Below are 20885 nucleotides of genomic sequence, written 5' to 3'. Positions count from 1 at the left end.
AGGAAAAGCCCCTGAAAAGCCCTTCATTGTCTGTTCAAGCAATGAGCAAAACTCTGGGCCAATTCACATGATCATTTCTCCTTCATATGATGCACCCCAAAGACGGATTTATGCATCTTGCGTGAACAGGAGTCTCAACTGAAACAACATCCAATTCTTGCAATTGTGTCTACTGAACACAAAAAAGGTTCAACTGGAATTGTGAAAATTATTACTGTGATGTGGCAGCTGTCTTTGGGGACATCTCAAGACACATTCTTCCTGCAAACGTGCCCCAAGAGACAGAGAAAACTGCATGCAGTCACTTTGTATAATCTGGTACTGTGCCAGTCTTCGTTGGTGATAGCAAGCTAAGAAGTCTTGGATCAATTTTGTGTTGGGATAGTCAGTGAATCTTTGGGTGGGGAAGGACTGCCAACTTATTTAAGAAGTCTCTAGAATCCCCTTTCTAGCAAAAATTGTGGGGTCAAAAAACACGAGATTTTTCAAATGATACATCCTGCTTCAACTCCACTTCTGACATAAGAAGTTGCACTGTTGAATTATCTTAGTTTGGAGACTGATGGAAGATTATCTCCCTGGCTGATTCTACTGGATCTCCCATTGAACATTGACACTGTGGGTCATGATACTTTGGTTTACTAACTGTAACAGATGTAACAAGGGTCAAATGATTTTGCTCCTTTTTCTCCAGGCCATATCCAGAGGGCAGCCATAAGCAACAGGCATTGATCTCTTGAAGGCTAACCTCTGGGATTCCAGAGAAATCAGTATTATTACCAACTTTGTTTAATGTCTACAATAGGCCATCAATAGAGATTATACATAGCTTTGGCATGCTGATATCTGTGTGCCAATGGCATCCAACACATTAACTCAGTAATAGGAATGGCTATCACTATCCTAACCTAGTATCTGGAGGCTCTGGTCAAGCAGATGAGGGTCATCAGGTTGAAGATGAGTTCTGAGAAAAATAGCAGTGAGGCCAATAGAAGGTATCAAACTTGTTGGAGAGCTGGTCTTGTGGCAGCAAGCATGACTTGTCCCCTTAGCTAAGCATGGTCCATCCTGGTTGCATATGAATGGGAGACAATGTGTGAGCACTGTAAGGTATTTCCCTTAGGGGATGGAGCTGCTCAGGGAAGAGCATCTGGGTTCCAAGTTCCCTCCCTGGCATCTCCAAGATAGGGCTGAGGGAGATTCCTGCCTGCAAGCTTGGAGAAGCTGCTGCCAGTCTGTGTAGACAATACTGAGCTAGATGGACCTATGGTCTGACTCAGTATATGGCAGCTTCCTATGTTCCTTCCTATGACTAGGTACATAATTGGAGGTTCTCCTGAACCCTGTTTTGTTTGAAAAGTGTTAACAGCTGTTTTAAAAGCTCCTTTTTAATTAGTTGCATTGCACATGCAGGCTACATTGTCTCAGACAGGAGAATGTAGCAATAATCATTTATGCCCTTGCAACCCATAGATCCACTGCTGTAAAAATGCTTTATATATAGGGCTACCCTTTCAAATTGCTAGGCTATCAACTAACAAGGGACAGCTGAACCAACTTGCAGCAGAGTTCCAGGTCCAATTCAAGAAACTTGTTCTGAGCTTTAAGACCTTCACAGGCTGGAACCTACACACTGTACTTTAGAATGTTGATCCAATAGAAGGGAGTCTTCAGGCTTCTTAAGAGAAGTAGAGGTAAGGCTTCGAATCACATGATTTTTTTTTTTTTAAAGGACAACTGAAATGATCAAGGCATCAGATTACCTTGTCTACAAAAGGAGAGGCTGAAGTGTTTCAAGGTTTTTAGCTTAGAAAAACAAAACAATGGGAAGACATGATAGAGGTTTATTAAAACTGCAGGAATAATTCTGTCTGGCATTTAAGCGGAGTTCATCTACTGGTCCAAACAAATCTAGTTTTAAGAAGTTAAAAGAATTCCCCATTGAACTCATTCTAATCTGGACAATCACTCGTGTGTTTATATTTATGTAGACCAGGGGGGTGGCGCGGGGAGAGGGGGTCCCTGTTCACTCGTCTCCCTGGCAGTCCCTTGGAGTGAGGGAGATAATGAAAAAAATACGGAGGAGTGGAGCTGGGGGGCCCTCAGGAGCTGGGCCATCCCATCCGCTCAGTAATAGCTACACCCCTGATGTAGACCTTGCCATGAAACAGAGGAAGCTTAGAGAAAAGAAAAATAAAAGCTACAAACTTATTTCCTGCTATATAGCTACGGAAAAGACTAACATTTTAAAAAATGGGGAAATGCCAAGTGCTGAGTGTCTTGCTCAATGGCCATATATTAAGTACGCTGTCGTACTATCTACACATAGGAAACATAAGGTCAGAGTCTTATTTTTTCCACACACTTCCACATTTAACAAGGCACAGGCTACAGGAAACTGGAGGGGAAATGTTCAATGGCAGCAATTCTTTCACAAGATCTTCCACTTTAAGTAAAACGCATTTTTTGTTGACATGTTTCAACTCAAAGAGCAATTTGTGCTCCTCTTTGCAAAACACCCGAAGTCCAAGTTGCGTTTGCCAATAGTTTCAACAGAGGCTGTAACACAGCCTCAAACTGATTTTCCTTCTCACCTTGACATCCTGGCCATAAACCTATTTTCAATTTGTGTAAAAACAGTATGGCTGCCCTCCAGACAACACAATGCTCAAAGTAAAAGCGTTCCAGATTAAATACTCTCAAAACTGCACCATTTTATGGGATGCACATTTTACCCACGTATTTACCACTGAAGGACCAGTATAGGCACACCATGTGCTGTGAAAGGCATGGGTAATAGGTCCCTTTGTATTCCACAACTGTTATCAGTACTGCTGATAAGGCCAATAGTGATGTATTTGCAGGTCTTCCTAGGAAACAGAAAGGACTGCTGATATCGCTACCAGAACAATTAGCATGCCTGATAACTCACAATTCAAAGAGTGCTGAACATGGTCATGTAAATAGTCTGCCATGATGTGTACTAAGATTTACTTACTGTACAGTATGCTCCGGTCATTTGAAAATGTAATTACTAAAGGTTCTCTGCTAAGAATGCTAATTTGGGATGTTGGAAATAAGAATATTTTTATATTAAACATTTAATTAACCAATTTTTTTTAATTTAACATTTCAGATTTCCATCTATTGCTTCCCCCCCCGTTGACTTAAACACCTTCCCTCTTCCCAGAAAAAAGGTAGAGTGCTAGTTAGACTTCTTATAGAATCTCGGTGAAGAAGGTGGCAGGCAAAAACTATTATGGATAACAGCAGGGTCACCTGTGTAATTGCAAGAGGAGAACCCAAAGGCAAGATGGAAGCAGGACCAGCCATTCATTTTCTGGTGTAAGTTAGGTTTGGGGTTCTGCCCAGGAGAAATTTGCACTTTCCTCAGGAGATAATGCTATAGGATGGGCCACAGTTAGAGAATTGACTAGAAATCACAAGGTGAGTAGGTAATCATGCAGACTCCCTTTTCCAAAGTCTTCTGCATTCACTACATGTGTTTCAAACCTGCCTCTTTTTTAAACGAAAGCTATGGCTCTCAAGTGAAGAAAACAAATCAGTTCCTGTAATGGAGGTTTGCAAAGCTCATTAAACTAGATGATGAGATAGCTACAAAGCTTCAAGCATTGGAAGAGACAAACAGGAATTCTGGAGGAAAACCAAAAAGCAAAACCCAAAACCCAAAACTTGCACTGAGCAACAGATGCAAAGAGTTAATATTATTAAACGTAGGGCAAGGATTGAAGAAGTAGATTTTGAAATACATAAGCAAAATATTAAGATAAAAAGAATCCCATAAGCAGAGAAAGGTGATTTAAATGTATATACAGAAAGTACATTTAAGGCCTGACTATAGAAGAAATTAGTCATTTGATAGAGTGATAGAAAGTAGATTAGCCTATTCAATGAATTCTGTAGGGACTTGAAGAACATTAAATAGTTTCATAAAAGTTTACACATCAAGGATGAAAGAAGTATGGAAAAGAATATCACTGAAGTTTGAGGGGAAATATGTGAGCTTTTAAGAGAGAACTATTTTTAATGGATTTTTTGAGAAACAGGAAGATGGATGAATTGTTGAGGAATCCCCTTTAAAAACTGAACGCCCCTGTAGATGTTGTCCCTGTTTGGATATAACAGCCAAAACATGGTTTGGTCGTCACAGCTGCATCTCAGGTTTGCTTTCACGCTCCCTCTACCTCTGGTGTACACTTATTCCCTCCCTGGCTTCCTGATTTAGGTAAGCCACAGTTCACCATTATGTTCCAATCACGTGAAGAGTGGTGGAGACATGCCAAGAGCATTCCCGCCCAGTCACTGAAGGATGTCCTAATCTGCTGTCAGGGCACTCTTCAATTGCCTATGGAGGCTCTTCGTGCAAATGGCCCCTAAACACATGTTCCCGAATGGCCCTTAAAGACACGCTCCAAAAAACAGGGTTTTGGAGCATACATTTAGAGGACATTTGGACAACTATCCCCCCACCACAACACACACACACAATTGAAGAATGCCCCAACAGCGCATCAGGGGGTCCTTCAGTGATGTCAGGGAGGGAGTGCTTCCGCACAACCCCACCCCTCTTAGCATGTTTGGGCTGTGTTCATTTGAATCCACCCTATGGCTTTCTCAAATGGCAAAGGAAGGGAATCAGGATGCACAAGAACAAGAGGGACAGACAGAGAAAGCAACCTTGAGGCTCAGTCCCAACAGCCAGAGCTGTTCTACTACATCTGAACCAGCCCCAGGGGTGTAACTATAATAGGGCAAGGGGATACAGTTGTCTGCCCCCCCCCCGAGACAAGGCACATGACTGACTCCCCCAGCCACGCACCTGCCCGGGCTTCCTTCAGTTGTATTCATTCTCCAAAATTGATGGGAGTGTTAAGACCTGGAGCTATCAGAACAGCATGTCTTTCTCTAGTACCATTAAAAGACTTGCATCATCCACAATTTACAAAACCTTTTAAAGAATAATTTAGGATGATGTTCTATTGTGGCACATAGGTGATAGATAGATAAATTTTACTATGCATTTTGTTACCACTGTTCAGCCTCATTTAAGATTTCTTTACTTCATGATCTGAGCTTCAGCGAGGGGAGGTGCATTTTGAAATCTTGTCTCTGGGCCCACTCCAGCCTTGCTACGTCCCTGACCAGCCCAAAGTGTGGGCAGCTATGCAAACACTAGAGCAGGGGTAACCAACCTGAGGCTTTTCCAGCTGTTCTTGGCTACAGCTCCTATCATCACCAGCTAGAATAAACTGCAGGTGGGGGTGATGAGAGCTGGAGTCCATGCTGAACTGGAGATGTTCAGTTCAGTTCATGTTCAGTTCAGAACCCTGCACTAGAGAATGTCCAACAATTATTGGAGGAGATTTCACCCTCTTGTGCAGTACCTAATCTTAGCTGCAAAATAATCCATATATGTTTTTTAAACACAGCATTACCAGTTCTTACTGAGAGAACAAAACTGAAGTATTGGCAAAGGGAAGTCAAAAAGCTTATCTGGGCAAACAAGGATCTTGTCAAAATGCATGCCTCGGCCAGTAGGAAAAGGAGGCTTGTGGTGTCCTAGTTAAAAGGTTTACGCCGATACAAAAAGATTAGCTGTAGCCTGACAGTTTATTAGAATCTAAAATTTAGGACAGATGTAACTATGCCATTAAAAGTGTTGTGACTTCAAATATCTAAAGTTTATTAAAGCAGTGAATCTAGCTAGCTACTCTTATTCTTTTCCCCCTGGGAAATGTAGAATGAAATCAAGTAGCATTTAGTTGCTCTTGCAAAACATATCCTAGCAATATCAGTGGGTCACCCAATATCCTCCCACTGCCACCAATCTGATACCTAATCAGCCTTATGGATTTCCTGTCTTGTGGTGGGTGGTAGTGGTAAAGCACAGATGCAGTACCATACACACAGAGATTAACACAGTATTATTAAGCAAATGGTTGAAAATTATTTAGAACCAGACAATTCAAAATTATCTAGTTTTTAAGAAAATCTTAAGCGCCTGAAGGGTTTATCCAATTAGGCGGGGCTTAGTCCTATTCCCTACTAAAACCCTAATCTAGAATCCCTTTCTCCATCCCAGGCACATGAAGACACAAGCCTCAAAATAAGGACCTTTTTATTTTCCTTCACTGGCTTCTGGTGGTGGTGGTTTATGGGATTAAGCTGGTCTTGCAGTAGTGAGCAGGAACTATCCCCCTTTGCTAAGCAGGGTTTGCATATGGATGGGTGACTATGAGCCCATTCTCAGGATTAGAGAATGGGCTCTAAAGGGCGAGGAGAGGAAGCCACAAAATGCCTACCTCTCCCACACATGAGCAGTCCTTCCTTGGGCTGGTGGATTGCCCACCCAGATGGGCACCAGCTCCTGCCAGTAGCTCCGAGAATTGGGGTGCCGGGACACATCACCAATAATGGAGCTCCGATAATGCATAGCATGAGGGCACAGTGCATTATGGGGAACCCCCCCCCCACTGAGTCTATCACACGATCAAACAGGGTTAGAAGGGTGGCTCCACAAGTGGGTTTCTGGAAATTTTAAAGCCATGGGGGGGGGGGGGAGCCACCACCCATCTTTTCTGGGGGTTTTTTGTGTGTGTGTTTTAAAACAGATTCTGGGGGAAACTGAAATATATGCAATACTTTTTTAGCACCATTTACAGGTCTAAAGTCACATTGTTTCTTTAGGAGCATTTATTATGTATGAGCTGCTTTACTCATAACATTAATCATGTTCAGTATATTACATTTAGAAGTACAATTTATTCAGACAACTAGTCCAAATGTAGCAATTTACTTTTAAATGCTATTTAATGTTATTTAATTTGTTGCAAATAGATTGCAATCTGCTGAACTCCAAGGAATCCAGCATTTCAACATCAGCTTTTTGCCTGCTTCTTATAAACTGTCATTAAGAGAAGCAGGCAGAAAGTTAAGGTGTGTGTGTGTGTGTGTGTGTGTGTGAGATCTGGTTTACATACAGTGCAGCACCCCACCAAGTGGGGCGAGCACATTCATTCTTTGCAACCCCAAACCATGCCCTCACTTCTACCAAGCTGGCAGAGGCTACGTCATTATTAACAATTGTCTCAACACTGCAGTGATGAGCTTCCTCTCACTTTCAGAAAGAGATAAAAGGAGGGGGAAGGTTTATGGGATACAATTTTGCCACATGAATCTTTGTCTTTCTGCTTCCTCTGATCTTTCATTTTTATCATCTTAATGACTTATAAGAACTGAATTGCCTGGATTGAGACAAGTCTCTCTACCTTTTCACATGTTGGTTTATTTCTTGATCTGGTGTATTTCCAAACATAGACCAATTTCTTTCACATGCTGCAGGAAGATGGAGGAGTCTGAAGCAAGCTAGATGCTTGGGAGAGAAAAGGTCAGAACACCTTTTCCTATATGAATATATTTGAACACCTTTTCTTAAATATTTTATTTCTAATCCAAAAGAAAATATTGCATTTCCCCCATTTTTCAGAAAAACACAAAAAAGTCTGGGGTGGTGGCAGCAGCCTTAAAAAAAAAATAAAAAAAAATTCCGGCCTTCACATCTTTAGACAGGACTGGGAAAAACTCCTACCTGAAACCTTGGAGAAACTGCCGCCAGTCCATGTAGACAATACTGAACTAGATAGACCAATGGTCTATCGCGGTATAAGGCAGCATCCTATGTTCCTATGAAGCAGGTCACCTAGGAATGTTGAGCCCCCAGTGTTCTGCTGCACCTTTCCAGCTGCTATTCTGGATCTTCACCTTGTCTGCTGTCTCAGGCCTGAAGTCTTTAGTTTGTTCCTCACCTCTGCTGCTAGCTAGTTGATAGCTTAACTGCCAGGCTCCATGAAGACTATGCACGTTTGCTAAGCAGCTGCTAGGTTTCCTGGAAGTGTGATAGCGAGTCTCCTTTCACAAGGCACTCGGGCCAGATATCTTTTTTTTTTTTGAAGATGTCTTAGGCAGAGGCAGCTCTCCCTCAACCCCCTCAGTGACCAGTTCTTCAGTGTTTGCTCTTCTGTTCTCTTCTTCCCTTTGCTCCTCTTCTCTTCAGCGATTCTTTCTCCAGAGCTTTTGGTCCAACTACTCCACCATCTTTCTCTGCAAATCTGTCAGGCCCTCCATTTATACCCATTTTCCCCAGGTAGGCCCTGCTGTCACATTTTAACAGCTGAGTTTTTGTCCCATTGGCCAAAGCCTTCACCTGTTGAGCAATTACTGCTTTAATGTGATTAGACAGGACCTTCTTACTGGACAGTTTTAGGACACCGCCAAAGGCTCTAAAGCTTTCTCAAAACAACTTGTAAAGACTGAGGTAGAACCAGCCAACCAAGTAGACAAACCCTTCACTGGATACAATGTAACTGCCTTGGTACACACAGAGGTTGTGTGCACTTCCCAAGGATAATTCATAAATCAAATTAATACAGATGAATTGTTCACAAGCTTTTACATCCTTATTCCAAAACAACCAACTTCTTGTGCCAGGGTTTTTTTTTTTTGGTGGGGTGGGGGGGGAGGAGGAAATCTTACTTTTGGAAAAATGCAATTATGGCTAAAAGTACTCCAATAGAATGGAAGGATAGCAAGAAGTCACTGATAACAATTAGAAGGGAGAAAGTACTTTTTAACAACTCACATTAGTATTATACATGGTTGTATCTAAAGAGATTCTTGGGTGACAAGGCACTTCTGCTCATGGAAGGGCGGCACGACACAGATTTCCACCAACTCTTCCTTCTATCTACAGTCCCCTGTGCCAATTACACAATTCCAAAGAGCTCCCAGGCCTTCAGAATCAGATTTCACACAGGTGGCACAGGAAGCTGCACTAAGGATAAGGTGGCTGGAAAGTCCCATGTCTATGGCTTGTTGGATCACAGTCATAGATATGATACTGAATATCAATAGATATTAAACTCCAACATATGGCTCAAGAAGACTTCACTCAAACTAGGAAACAGCTTATATTATTCGGTAAGGGAAAAAGAAAGGACAAAGTCTACTATGAAGGAAATAAATGGAACATTTGACACTTTTCAAAGGAAATTGTGAGGCGGGGGTGGGGGAGGAAATAATGATTCATATTCCAAGAGTATATATGGATCTTGCCCTGATCTGATATACTTTCAAGACATATGTGGTATAAGAGAACTGGTATGAAATCATGATGCAATAGTATTTGATGCACATATATTACAGGACACGCTACATTGGGCATGGATTATAATACCAGGGAGAACATAACAGCATATGAACTTTGGTAGTAATACTAATGGGAGTCACTGGAAATGTGCCATGTCAAGTTTATGTGAAAGATGCAGAAAGATGGAATATGAAACCTCCTTCAACTGACTATTGTATTAAAGATAGGGCAAAATGGTGAAGCAGTTAATGTAATGAACCTGGTAAAAACAAAGAATATTTGTCCAAGGGGAATAAATTGCTACAAAGTTGAGTTTTGTTGATTCAGTACTGAAATGGGACGTCTAATAATTCCATCCAATGAATTTTGTTAGTGTCACCACTGTGAGGTTTAGTTATCTGGATTTTGTCTGCCAGTAAGATTCATAGTTTCCTCTCCTTTTATGCATAAGTAGAGAATATATGGATCTCCAGATGCCATCCAGCCTATTTTGAACTACTAGGCCAACAACACACAAGTATCCATGTGATGGCATAAAACCAGATCTACATAGGACACCTTAGAGTAGTTCCACATATGTGAAAAAGTATTAACACAAATTTTAGCTTTACAGGCAATATTTCTAGATAAAAAAATTAGGAACAGGATAGCCAAAAAGCAACTTGAAAATGTGTACTCACAATGCACTGAAGAATGAACTGGGTGTAAAGATGATACAAGTACTACAATGAATACCTACCCTGTTTCCCCGAAAATAAGACATACCCATAAAATAGGCCGTAGCAGGATTTCTAAGCAGTTGTGCAATATAAGCCATACCCCGAAAATAAGACATAGTGGTGATCTCTCCTGGCTCAGTAGTAGGCTGCTTGCTGAAGCTTTTCCCCTATCCCCCTGGTGTGTGTGTGGGGTGAGAGAGACCCACAGACAGGGGCATAACGATACCGGTAGGGGTGGCAGGCTGCAAGCTGAGGCATATGGTAGAGGGAAGTACGGTAAAAAATCTCCTCAGAAAATCTCCTCCTCAATCTCCCCTCCTCCTGGCACGGTGGTGCGGGAGACGGCAAGAGTACGCCGGGAAGCGATGCCGGGCCTCGGCGTCGCTCTGCGCACTGGCGGGCGGGAGTGCGCAGAGCGACGCCGAGGCCTGCCGTCTGGCCCGGCGTCACTTCCCGGCGTCCTCTCGCCGCCTCCCGCCACTGCCGCGCTTACTCTCGCCGCTGCCCGCCACCGCCAGGAGGAGGGGAGATTTTTGAGGAGATTTTTACCGTACTTCCCTCTACCGTATGCCTCAGCTTGCAGCCTGCCACTCCTACCGGTATTGTTACACCCCTGCCTGTGGGTCTCTCTCACCCCACACACACACCAGTAAAGCTGCTGCTCCCCAACACTGACCAGCAACAGTCTGTGGGTCTTATATGGATCATATGAGAGTTATGCAGGGCCGGACTGGGGGCACCGAGAGGGCGCCGGAATGTATGTGGGGAGGGCGCCAGGTTTTGAGCAGAATAGGTAATTAAGGGTGAGAGTTGGGGCGCAGGGGCACCGCATGGGTAGGGCGCACCGGGAATATGCCCTGTTGATTTATGGGCCAGTCCGAGCCTGGAGTTATGACGATGTTCCAGAAGAAGATGACTTAACTATAATTGAATAAATGTAGATTGTTGTACTACACTTAATAAAAATAAGACATCCCCTGAAAATAAGCCATAGTGTGTCTCCTTGAGGAAAAATAAATATAAGACAGTGTCTTATTTTCGGGGAAACGCGGTACTTTGATATCTGATTTGAACTGCATGTAGTTTGCACAGCCACATTAATAGAAGATCAAAAGGGAACAAGTGAGGCATTAACTTCAATGGACCAGCTACCTTAAAAAAAAAAAAGATACTAAGAAGGAATCTTGAGTCCCACAGACTATGTCTCCAGGTATAGCAATTGAGACCAAAGGTGAAACTTGGAAAATTAGAATATCGTGCAAAAGTCCATTAATTTCAGTAATGCAAATTAAAAGGTGAAACTGATATATGAGACAGACACATTACATGCAAAGCGAGATAAGTCAAGCCTTAATTTGTTATAACTGTGATGATCATGGCGTACAGCTCATGAAAACCCCAAATCCACAATCCCAGAAAATTAGAATATTACACGGAACCAAGAAGACAAGGATTGTAGAATAGAACAATATCGGACTTCTGAAAAGTATACAGTGTACTGTGCTTGATTGGCCAGCAAACTCGCCTGACCTGACCCCATAGAGAATCTATGGGGCATTGCCAAGAGAAGGATGAGAGACATGAGACCAAACAATGCAGAAGAGCTGAAGGCCGCTAATGAAGCATCCTGGTCTTCCATAACCCCTCATCAGTGCCACAGGCTGATAGCATCCATGCCACGCCGCATTGAGGCAGTAATTGCTGCAAAAGGGGCCCAAACCAAGTACTGAATACATATGCATGCTTATACTTTTCAGAGGTCCGATATTGTTCTATTCTACAATCCTTGTCTTCTTGGTTCCATATAATATTCTAATTTTCTGAGATTGTGGATTTGGGGTTTTCATGAGCTGTACGCCATGATCATCACAATTATAACAAATTAAGGCTTGACTTATCTCGCTTTGCATGTAATGCGTCTGTCTCATATATCAGTTTCACCTTTTAATTTGCATTACTGAAATTAATGGACTTTTGCACGATATTCTAATTTTCCAAGTTTCACCTGTAGATGTTGCATGACAAATTGAGGATTGCCTAATTCAGTATACTGTAATCTACATTCAGTTAAACCAGAGTACTTGGATTTGAGGTGATTTAAGGCTGCTTTGGACTTTAGCTTTTCATGTTTGTGTCTTAAGATAGGACTTTCATAAATTGAGTAGCTTTAAAATACTGGAAGCATGTTTTTGCGTTAACAGACTTTCTCCTAAATAAACTAGCAGCAAAGAGGTAGGGATTGAAGGTGGGCAAAGTATTTCATAGCCTGAAATACTAATCTTCTAGGCCAGACCCAGGAAAGCCTTCTGGATGCTGGAATTACTCCCACTATTTAAACTGAACAGGGAAGCCTGAGCGCATACAATAAATATGCACACATCACATCCATAGAAGTCTAGATTGGCACTACTGAGCTCCAGATCATTATGCCCTTCTATTGTGCATCTTTTTGCAGACTTCTTAACATATGGCCCCAGCTAACTGGGCAAGTAAAATCTCGTATCTGGAAGGCAGATAGCATTCCTCCTAGTAAGCTGGTGCTTCCCTTGAGACAGGGAGCCATCTTCTCATTTGTTTTGCTATGCAAACTGCTTTGAAAAACTTCTGTTGAAGTGATAAATATTCTAAATAGATGCATTTTGTCCACTCAGCAGCTTTGTTTCATTTATGGTCACCTGATTTAATTTATTAGTGTTAGATTTCTATACCATCTTTAACTAAAACAATATCAAGACAGTTTGCAAAACATTTAAACAAAGCTATAACACAGTTACACAGATATATTAAATTGGAATATAAAAATACACATCTTATTAAAGTTTCAAAAGACACACAATGAGACCATAAAGTACAGAGCAGCAGCAACAAAACTGTGAGACCTTTGAGAGCCCTCAGTGATGGATAATTATAGGCCAGTCTCCAAACTCCTTGGCTGGGCAAGGTAACTGAGTCAGCTAATCAACTCCAGGGAGTTCTGGATTATACTGATTATCTAGATCCATTTCAAACGGGCTTTAGAGCAGACTATGGAGTGGAGACAGCCCTGGTTGGCCTGATGGATGACCTCTACCAAGAAACGGACAGAGACGTTGTAACTCTGTTGGTTCTTTTGGAGCTCTCTGTGGCTTTCAATATTATCACCCATGGTATCCTTCTGGATCACTTGGGGGATTTAAGAATAGGTGCTGCTGCTTTGCAGTGGTTCCATTCCCATCTCTCCAGTAGATTCCAGATAGTGCAACTCAGAGAGAATTATTCTCTGAAACGAGAGCTGTTGTATGGCGTCCCTTCAGGGCTCCATCCTATCTCCAATGCTTTTTAAAATCTACATAAAACTGCTCAGTGAGATCATCAGATTTGGAGCATGATACTACCAATATGCTGATGGTGCCCAAATCTATTTATCCATGACATCATAAAAGAAATGGCATAGCCCCCATAAATGCCTGCTTACAGGCAGTAATGGACTAGATGAGGGATAAATTGAAGCTGAATCAAAGCAAGAAGGAGATACTCATGGTAAGGGGTCATACTTCAAGGGACACGATAGATCTTCCTGTTCTATATGGGTTGCACTCCCCGCAAAGGAACAGGCACATAGCTTGGGAGTGCTTTAGGACCCAAGCCTCACTCTGGTTTCTCAGGTCGAGGCTATGGCCAGGAGTGCTTTCTATCAACTTCGGCTGATACAACAGCTGCTTCTGTTCCTTGAAGATAATGATATCAGAACTGTGGTGCACTCTCTGGTAACCTCTATGCTTCACTACTGCAATGCACTCTACATGTGATGCCTTTGTATGTAGTTTGGAAACCAGTTGGTTCAAAAGGCAGTGGTTAGATTGGTCCCTGAGGTGTCTTGGAGATACCATATGCCGCCTGTTTTAAAGCAATATTAAAATGTTAAACCTATTGGCTGCCAATAAGTTTCCAGGCAAATACAAAGTGCTGGTAAAGCTCTAAATGGCTTAGGACCGGGTTACCTGGGAGAGTGCCTTCTTCTGCATGATCCCCACTGCACATTAAGATCGAGAGATGTCCATCTCCATATACCGCCAGCTCATCTGGTGGTGACTCGGGAGCAGGCCTTCTCTATAGTTGCTACTGGGCTGTGGAATGCATTCTCTATAGAAATTTGTGGTTTAACATCTTTACCAGCCTTCAAGAGAGCCCTTAAGACACTTTGCGGGGGAGGGGCAGGCCTTTAGTAATCTCTGAATGTTTTAATTTTTTTAAATTGCTGTTTTAATAGCTGGTTTTATTTTGTGCTTATTGTGCTTATTTTTGTGAATCACCTAGAGCCTTTCGAATCAGGCAATATATTAAATAACACAAAACCAAGCAAACAGATAAAACACTCATATTAAAGCCTGGGTAAAAAACCAAGATTTCACTTGCTTGCTAAAAACTTGTGACCGAGACTGAAGAACAGATGCCTACCAGTAGAGCATTCCCAAAGTCTGGGGGCAATAACAGAAGATGTAATATGATGGATGTAATATGATCCCAGAGGACAACTCCAGATAAAATTCTAGCTGCCTCATTTTGCACTATCTGCAGTTTCTGAATATTCTTCAGGGGCAACTGAATGTAGAGTGTGTTATAGTAATCCAGCTGTGACGTGACTAAGGATTGCGTAACTGGCACCCCTGGCTACCACCTCCACCTGAGCTTCCAAAAGTAGAGCTGGGTCCAGCAATACCCCAAAGCTGCACACTCACTCTTTCAAGGGGAGTGCAACCCTATCCAGAACTGGTTGAATCCCCTCATTGGCTCTCCTACTGACCTACAGCACCTCCATCTTGCCTGGATTCAGCTCCCAACTTTGGACATCCACTGCCTCCCTAGGATCAGGTGATAAGGAGGGAGAGCACCGAGTGTCATCTGCGTATTGCTGACAACTCAGTCCAAGTCTCCATATGACTTCTCCCAGTGGTTTCGTGTAGATGTTAAGCAGCATGGGGTACAAAACTGAACCCTGCAGGACCCCACAGGTCAATGGCTAAGGAGCTGAGCTGTAGTTCCCCAGCACCACCTTCTGGACCCTCCCCCACAAGAAAGGACCAAAGCCATTCCAAAGCTATACCTCCAATCCCTATTTCTGAGAGGCGGTTCAGAACAAAATCATGGCCAGTGGTATCAAACACTGCTGAGAGGTCCAGCAGAACCAACAGGGACGCACTCCCCTGTCAAGCTCCTGGCATAGGTCATCCACTAGAGTGACCAAGGCAGTTTCAGTCCCATATCCAGGATGGGAGCTAGATTGAAAGGGATCTAGATAATCTGTATAATCCAAGACACTTTGCAGCTGGGATGCCACCACATGCTCCATCACCCTGCTCAAATACATACTTCATAGAACTGTAATTTCCTCAGTACTGAAAACCTTAGCATCACCTAGATAATTATGGAAGATGATATTAAATACACTTTCCCTCTATCAACTTGGGATCCTCAAGATAAACTGTGTGAGACTAGTTATCTCATGCAAATCAGAGATCTGCTCATTTGAATCTCATTGTGTTTTAAGGGGAACACCTGGAAGAGACTAGACTCATATTAAAGTTTTTTGGGTTTTTTAAAAAAGCAATCTGCTTTTTTAAAACCAGGTAAATGGTGAACTCTACAAAATGATGCTCAGGATAATAATAAACTCAAGACCAAGCAAACTCAGTGCAATATGTTAAGAACATAAGAACAGCCCTGCTGGATCAGGCCAAGGCCTATCTAGTCCAACATCTTGTTTCACAGAGGGGCCCACCAGATGCCTCTGGGAAGCCCACAGGCAAGAGGTATGTGCATGCCCTCTCTCCTACTCTTGCTCCCCTGCAACTGGTATTCAGAGGCATGTTAAGCTCTGAGGCTGGAGGTGGTCTCTAGCCACCAAACTAGTGGCCATCAATAGACCTGTCCTCCATGAATTTGTCTAAGCCCCTATTAAAAGCCATCCAAACTAGTGGCCATCACCACATTCCATGGCAAAGAATTCTATAGATTAATTATGAGCTGTCTGAAAAAGTACTTCCTCTTGTTGGTCCTCAATTTTCTGACCCTCCATTTCATGGGATGACCCTATTACTCAATGACATGTATTTATCAAGACCTAGAAAAATGTTAAGGAACAGAATTTTCAGTTTTTTAAAAAATAGATATACTTTCTCAACATTTTCTTTTTCTCAGCTTCTAATCTGAAGCATGCTTTTTACATTGTAATAGAAAAGGTTAACCACCAATTCATTTTTGTTTACATCTAGCCAAGTTGTAGCAGGGGTAAAAGTTAAAATCCAGAGGAAACTTGTCATGCTTGAATCTCACTGGTCAATGGAATTTAAGTTAGTTGTGGCAAACCCAATTGACTATTTCTGTGATTACATTTATCTTATTTGGGGCCTAAGAGTCCTGACCCACACAAACTCTTGCTGTCTTGGCTCTTCAGTTGCTGAGAGCTGCTTAATGCAAACAGCACCATCATCTGTAGTCAAGTTCATGCCTATACTTGCATATAGCATCTGTGGATCATGGCCTAAAGTTTTTGTCTAAGAAGTTTGTTTAGGTTTAGAATGATATGAGCTAAGCATCAGAATGTAGGTGTAGCTTCAAAGTATCCAATGGGTGATCAGGAGGAATTTCCACTCATGCACAGCGGGGAGGGCAGATTCCCAATTTCTTCAACTGCCCCATCTGTAGCATGGCCCCCCACCCCAGGAGACAAGTATCTGTGGAACATGGCATGCAGTTCTTTGAATCCAAGATAAAGTGATCCAAAACCCCACACCAAAAGTCAATATAACTGTATAGAAATAACTGCAGCATGCGGAAATCATAAGTTATGCAAAAAAGATTAGTTACAAACGTAACTAAAAACTAAGAGTGGACTTTATGACATCAGACCTTCCAAATTTATAAGGAATGCTATATTGATTTTTAAATGACATTGTGAGGTTTTTTTGGTTTAAATTCCTAGCTTCAAATTGTGGCTTAAGCTGCAAATGAAAAGGGGGAAAAAATACAAAAATGAACAGCTTAAAATAAAATTTATTGTAATACAAAAGTATATGTGCGGAAGAAACATAAATAACATACAAGGCAAATGAAAAAAAAATGTAACACATGACCAATCACTGAAACTCAGGCAAAAGCATACAAACACTTGCTAACAAAGTTTAAAAGCATTTCCATTTCCAATGAAGCATTAATTATGCCAGCATAGAAAAATAGAAACAAGTAAAATGCTTGAATATCAAGAACTGTTATTGCTGTCAACACAAAAGTACACTAAGCTTTATTAAGACAACACACTTAATATTCTGTCAGTTTTTAACATGATATTGTCATGTTGTTCATATGAACAGATCATCATTGGAATGTAGCCATTACTCTGTATAATCAGACCAGCTACGCTCATATCATAATTACGCTCAAATGCCCTGCCACACAGGGCATTTCTACACAAGGTTTAAAGTGGCTCTTATTTCAACTAGTATGAAATGTGAATATAAAACTTACATTGGCCAGAATGCTCATTCACATAACAAATGCCTCTTGTGCATGAATAATACTAGACATCCACATATACACTTTAGGCTGAATGGCTCTTAAGCCTTGGGTATGAAATTTTAATCTTTAATTGACTAGAATGTCTGTCTGGCCCAGGAATTGTGTCAGTATAAAGTGCCAATTAATCTGTTACAGTTTTAAACCTACTGAAGACAATTCACAAGAGGTCCGTTAAAGCAACCATGCCAAGGACACATGTTTCAGAGATGCAAAACATTTTGTAATTAACTAACAAAGTCAACTGCCCAGGGAAGCAACAAGTTCATGCTGCTGAGTCAGGATATTATCTATTTCAAATCCATCCTCTTAGCATCCATGCCACACAGATAAATAGTTTCACTGAACTAAGCTATCCTCCATGCGAACTCTGTGTAGACCCACTTCTTTCAAAGTGTGAGGCAAGCACCCCTTATGAAACATGGGAGGAAAAATATGCAATAGAGGAGAGGGGGACGTGAGTGCACAAACCAATATGCAACACCGGGTTTCTCCCAGGGAGAATTCACCGCCCACAAAATCAAAAGGATGGAACTATCAGACCGAATGGGGCCAGCTTCCATCTTAACACTTCCAGGAACAGCTATATCTTCTTCCCAGTCAGCACAATACAGGGTGATCTATGAATCATATTTCTCCCTCCCAATGATGGTGCTTCAGAAGCTTTTGGGATGTACCCTTCTGTCTGCATGGGGATTTTGCTTGCTTTGCTGCTTCTTTCAAAACCATATCCCAGGGCTGGTATAGTCCTGCTCTTTCCTTTTGGTTATATCCATCTATCTCAGTGTGGGAGGACAACTAACTTCATCAATGAAGACCTCTGTTTATCTGAGAGTCAGTATGGACAAGGTTTACCTTCCTAGGATTCTTCCTGGAGATAGCAGGGCTTGGGCTTGCTACTCCCCCTCCCCTGTGTCTAAAGAAATGCCATGTTCACCAACTGTAGGAACTCCCAGTTCAGACGTTTACTTTTCTCCATAAGAGTGGGAGATGGAAATCACATGTAGATAACAAGACCAATGTATACTCCAAATCTCTCCCCAGGGAGGATGGCTGGCAGGCAGGCATGCAGGAGTGTGTGCATACTCACATGCTTACACATACAAATAAGCCCTTAGTTAAACCTGGACAGGCACAAGCCTGCTCTCTTCTTCTTCCTTCCACAATGACAGTTTCAATATCCTGATGTAGGACAGGATGGGATTACTTCACTCATGCATGATCTACCAGGGTGTGTTTTAGGTTTACAAAGAAAGATTGCATATTAGGGACCTTCTAATAGTGAAAGCATAACCAATTTATGTTAAATTGGTAAGCTGGCGATGCAATATGCATATTTAAAAGGACTCCCACGTATTTCTTTAAGATCTTCAAATTCATTGCGTAAACACAAATGATAGAACCTTGAAAAAACGTTGTTTTAAAATGTTAAAAGCATAATAAAAACAGATGTTTCGGCGCCAGATGCCAGCCTCAGTATTGTTCCTACTTCTTCTGAACTTGGCTGTGTGAACTTGGCTCTTTATCCCTTTTCTCCCCTCACACCACTCAAAACCGGTTAGCCTACATTGTTGAATGAAATTACTGTATCTGTGTGTACAGAAGAAGTAGGAACAACACTGAGGCTGGTGTCTGATGCCGAAACGTCCGTTTTTATTATGCTTTAAACAACATTTTTACAATCTGTTTTTATACAATAAGTTTGAAGGTCTTAAATAAATACTTGGGAGTCAATTTGTGTTAAGTGATCCTGCATATCCTACTTTTTCTTCCTTAGTGCTTTGCAAGATCAGACTGATGTCCACCTAACCCAGAACCTCAGTAGCCAGCTGGCACTCCATGGTCTGCCAGAAACTGGCCAGTATTCCATTCCACAGCCTACTTGCTGCATATATTCCCGATCTAGATCAAACCATGACACAGTTACACCATCAATGCTACTTCTCACATTCCTTGCAGCAGTGTTGTCACACAAATTGTGTGTGTTTCTGGTATAATATTAATCTGAATTTACTCTGGTATAATATTAATCTGAAAATACTAACCTGGATTCCCAAGCCTAAACAACAGAACAGTCACATGTTTCAAAAGCAGAAGGCTCACTGCAAACACTTTTATAATATGCTATTAGAGTATTGGGCTAACTATCAACAGCATATGCCGTGTTATGTTAATATTTATAAGCAGTTACACAGTCAAGCTAAGGTTCTACACATTAGTACATAAATGTTTGTTTTTCAACTCAATTTCCAAACATGTCCACATAGCGTAAGTGCAATAACTTACTGTATTGTTTGTAATCAAGTTGCATTTCGAACCATGAAACTTTAATCTTCAGATAGGGCTGGGAAACATCCCTATCTGACCATAGTGTGCTGATGCTAGTCAGTGTAGACAACAATGAGCTAGCTGAATAAAGGGTCAGATTTGGTACAAGGCAGCTTCCTATGTTAATATATAAAGTTCTTCCATTTAAGTGTTTTTGGGACAAAATTCTAAGCTGTTCATCGGGGGGAAAACAAAAGGAATAATTGCCTACCCATAGAGTACAGATAGAAGGAAATTCTGAAACTTCTAAAAAGATTTTAGGAAATTAATTCTCCTATATTTACTGCTGCCATTTTTCCTTGTCATTATGCCTTTTGTATTGTACCTTACTGCTATATTTTCCAACATCCTAAAACATTCCTTTTGAATTCATTCCTTAAACATATGAATACACATTTTTCTGGTTTTGTTTCAGTTTGCTTTCTGAAAAAGCAATTTGCATGAAATTAGAGGCTAATTTATGGTATCTCAAGGAGTTTTACAAAACACTGAAATCAAGAACAGAATTAAAGTATCTGAAACTGAAATCTAAAGAAACTGGAATACTAGTTTTGCTCTCCCCGACTTTCCATTCTATACACTACAGTGGTGGAGATGTCCTCATTTGACTCGGGTGACACTTTTTTCCACACAGTCTCTTTTAATGCAAGTTCGTGCTGAAGACTCTCATAATCCAACGGTCCAAAGGAAGGCTGGTTGTTCAAGCAACATATGTTATTAGTTTACCGGTGAAAAGAAACATTCTAAAATTACTGATATTTAGCAATTAGCATTACCTGGTTGTCAACTTTCACCCTCCACACTATTAAAACAGACTTCTTAGGTTCAAGACAGTTATTTGTAGAATTTGTGCAATTTACAAGTGAAGGAGGCACACTCCCCCAAACATTTTCAATAGGATATACTGGGATACAAAGGGCCACACAGGAGCTTCCACACCATTTTAAGGTTTCAGAGGCCCCCTTCTACTTCTGCCACTATTCCCACACTTGAATAAAGTACTTCTCGGAAGTATGCTCCAAATCTAAGAGGAGCTGTGATTAGAACAAGATCACAGAACTGCCTGGATGTGCAGGCAGACACTCACACCCTTTCTTTATATCCCAGCTATTATATTTGCG

General features: G+C 41.5%; 1 protein-coding gene across 3 annotated transcripts in view; it reads right to left on the bottom strand.

Moving 5' to 3' along the window:
• The window catches only part of GLS (glutaminase), a 113055-nt gene that overhangs the window by 18519 nt on the left and 73651 nt on the right, over nucleotides 1-20885 (bottom strand). Inside the window, exon 15 of one of the 3 annotated variants that reach the window (XM_053273518.1) lies at nucleotides 16900-20456. The exons of the other annotated variants lie outside the window; for them this stretch is intronic. Within the exon in view, the coding sequence (XP_053129493.1) occupies nucleotides 20310-20456 (147 nt within the window). The 3' untranslated portion in view covers nucleotides 16900-20309. Of the gene's footprint in view, nucleotides 1-16899; nucleotides 20457-20885 lie in introns of those variants that run through there. 3 annotated transcript variants of the gene reach the window in all.

This window comes from Hemicordylus capensis, chromosome 1 (genome assembly GCF_027244095.1).
Source record: "Hemicordylus capensis ecotype Gifberg chromosome 1, rHemCap1.1.pri, whole genome shotgun sequence".
Taxonomy (NCBI): domain Eukaryota; kingdom Metazoa; phylum Chordata; class Lepidosauria; order Squamata; family Cordylidae; genus Hemicordylus; species Hemicordylus capensis.
Note: the sequence above shows the minus strand (reverse complement) of the source record. Positions and strands in the feature narration are given on the sequence as shown.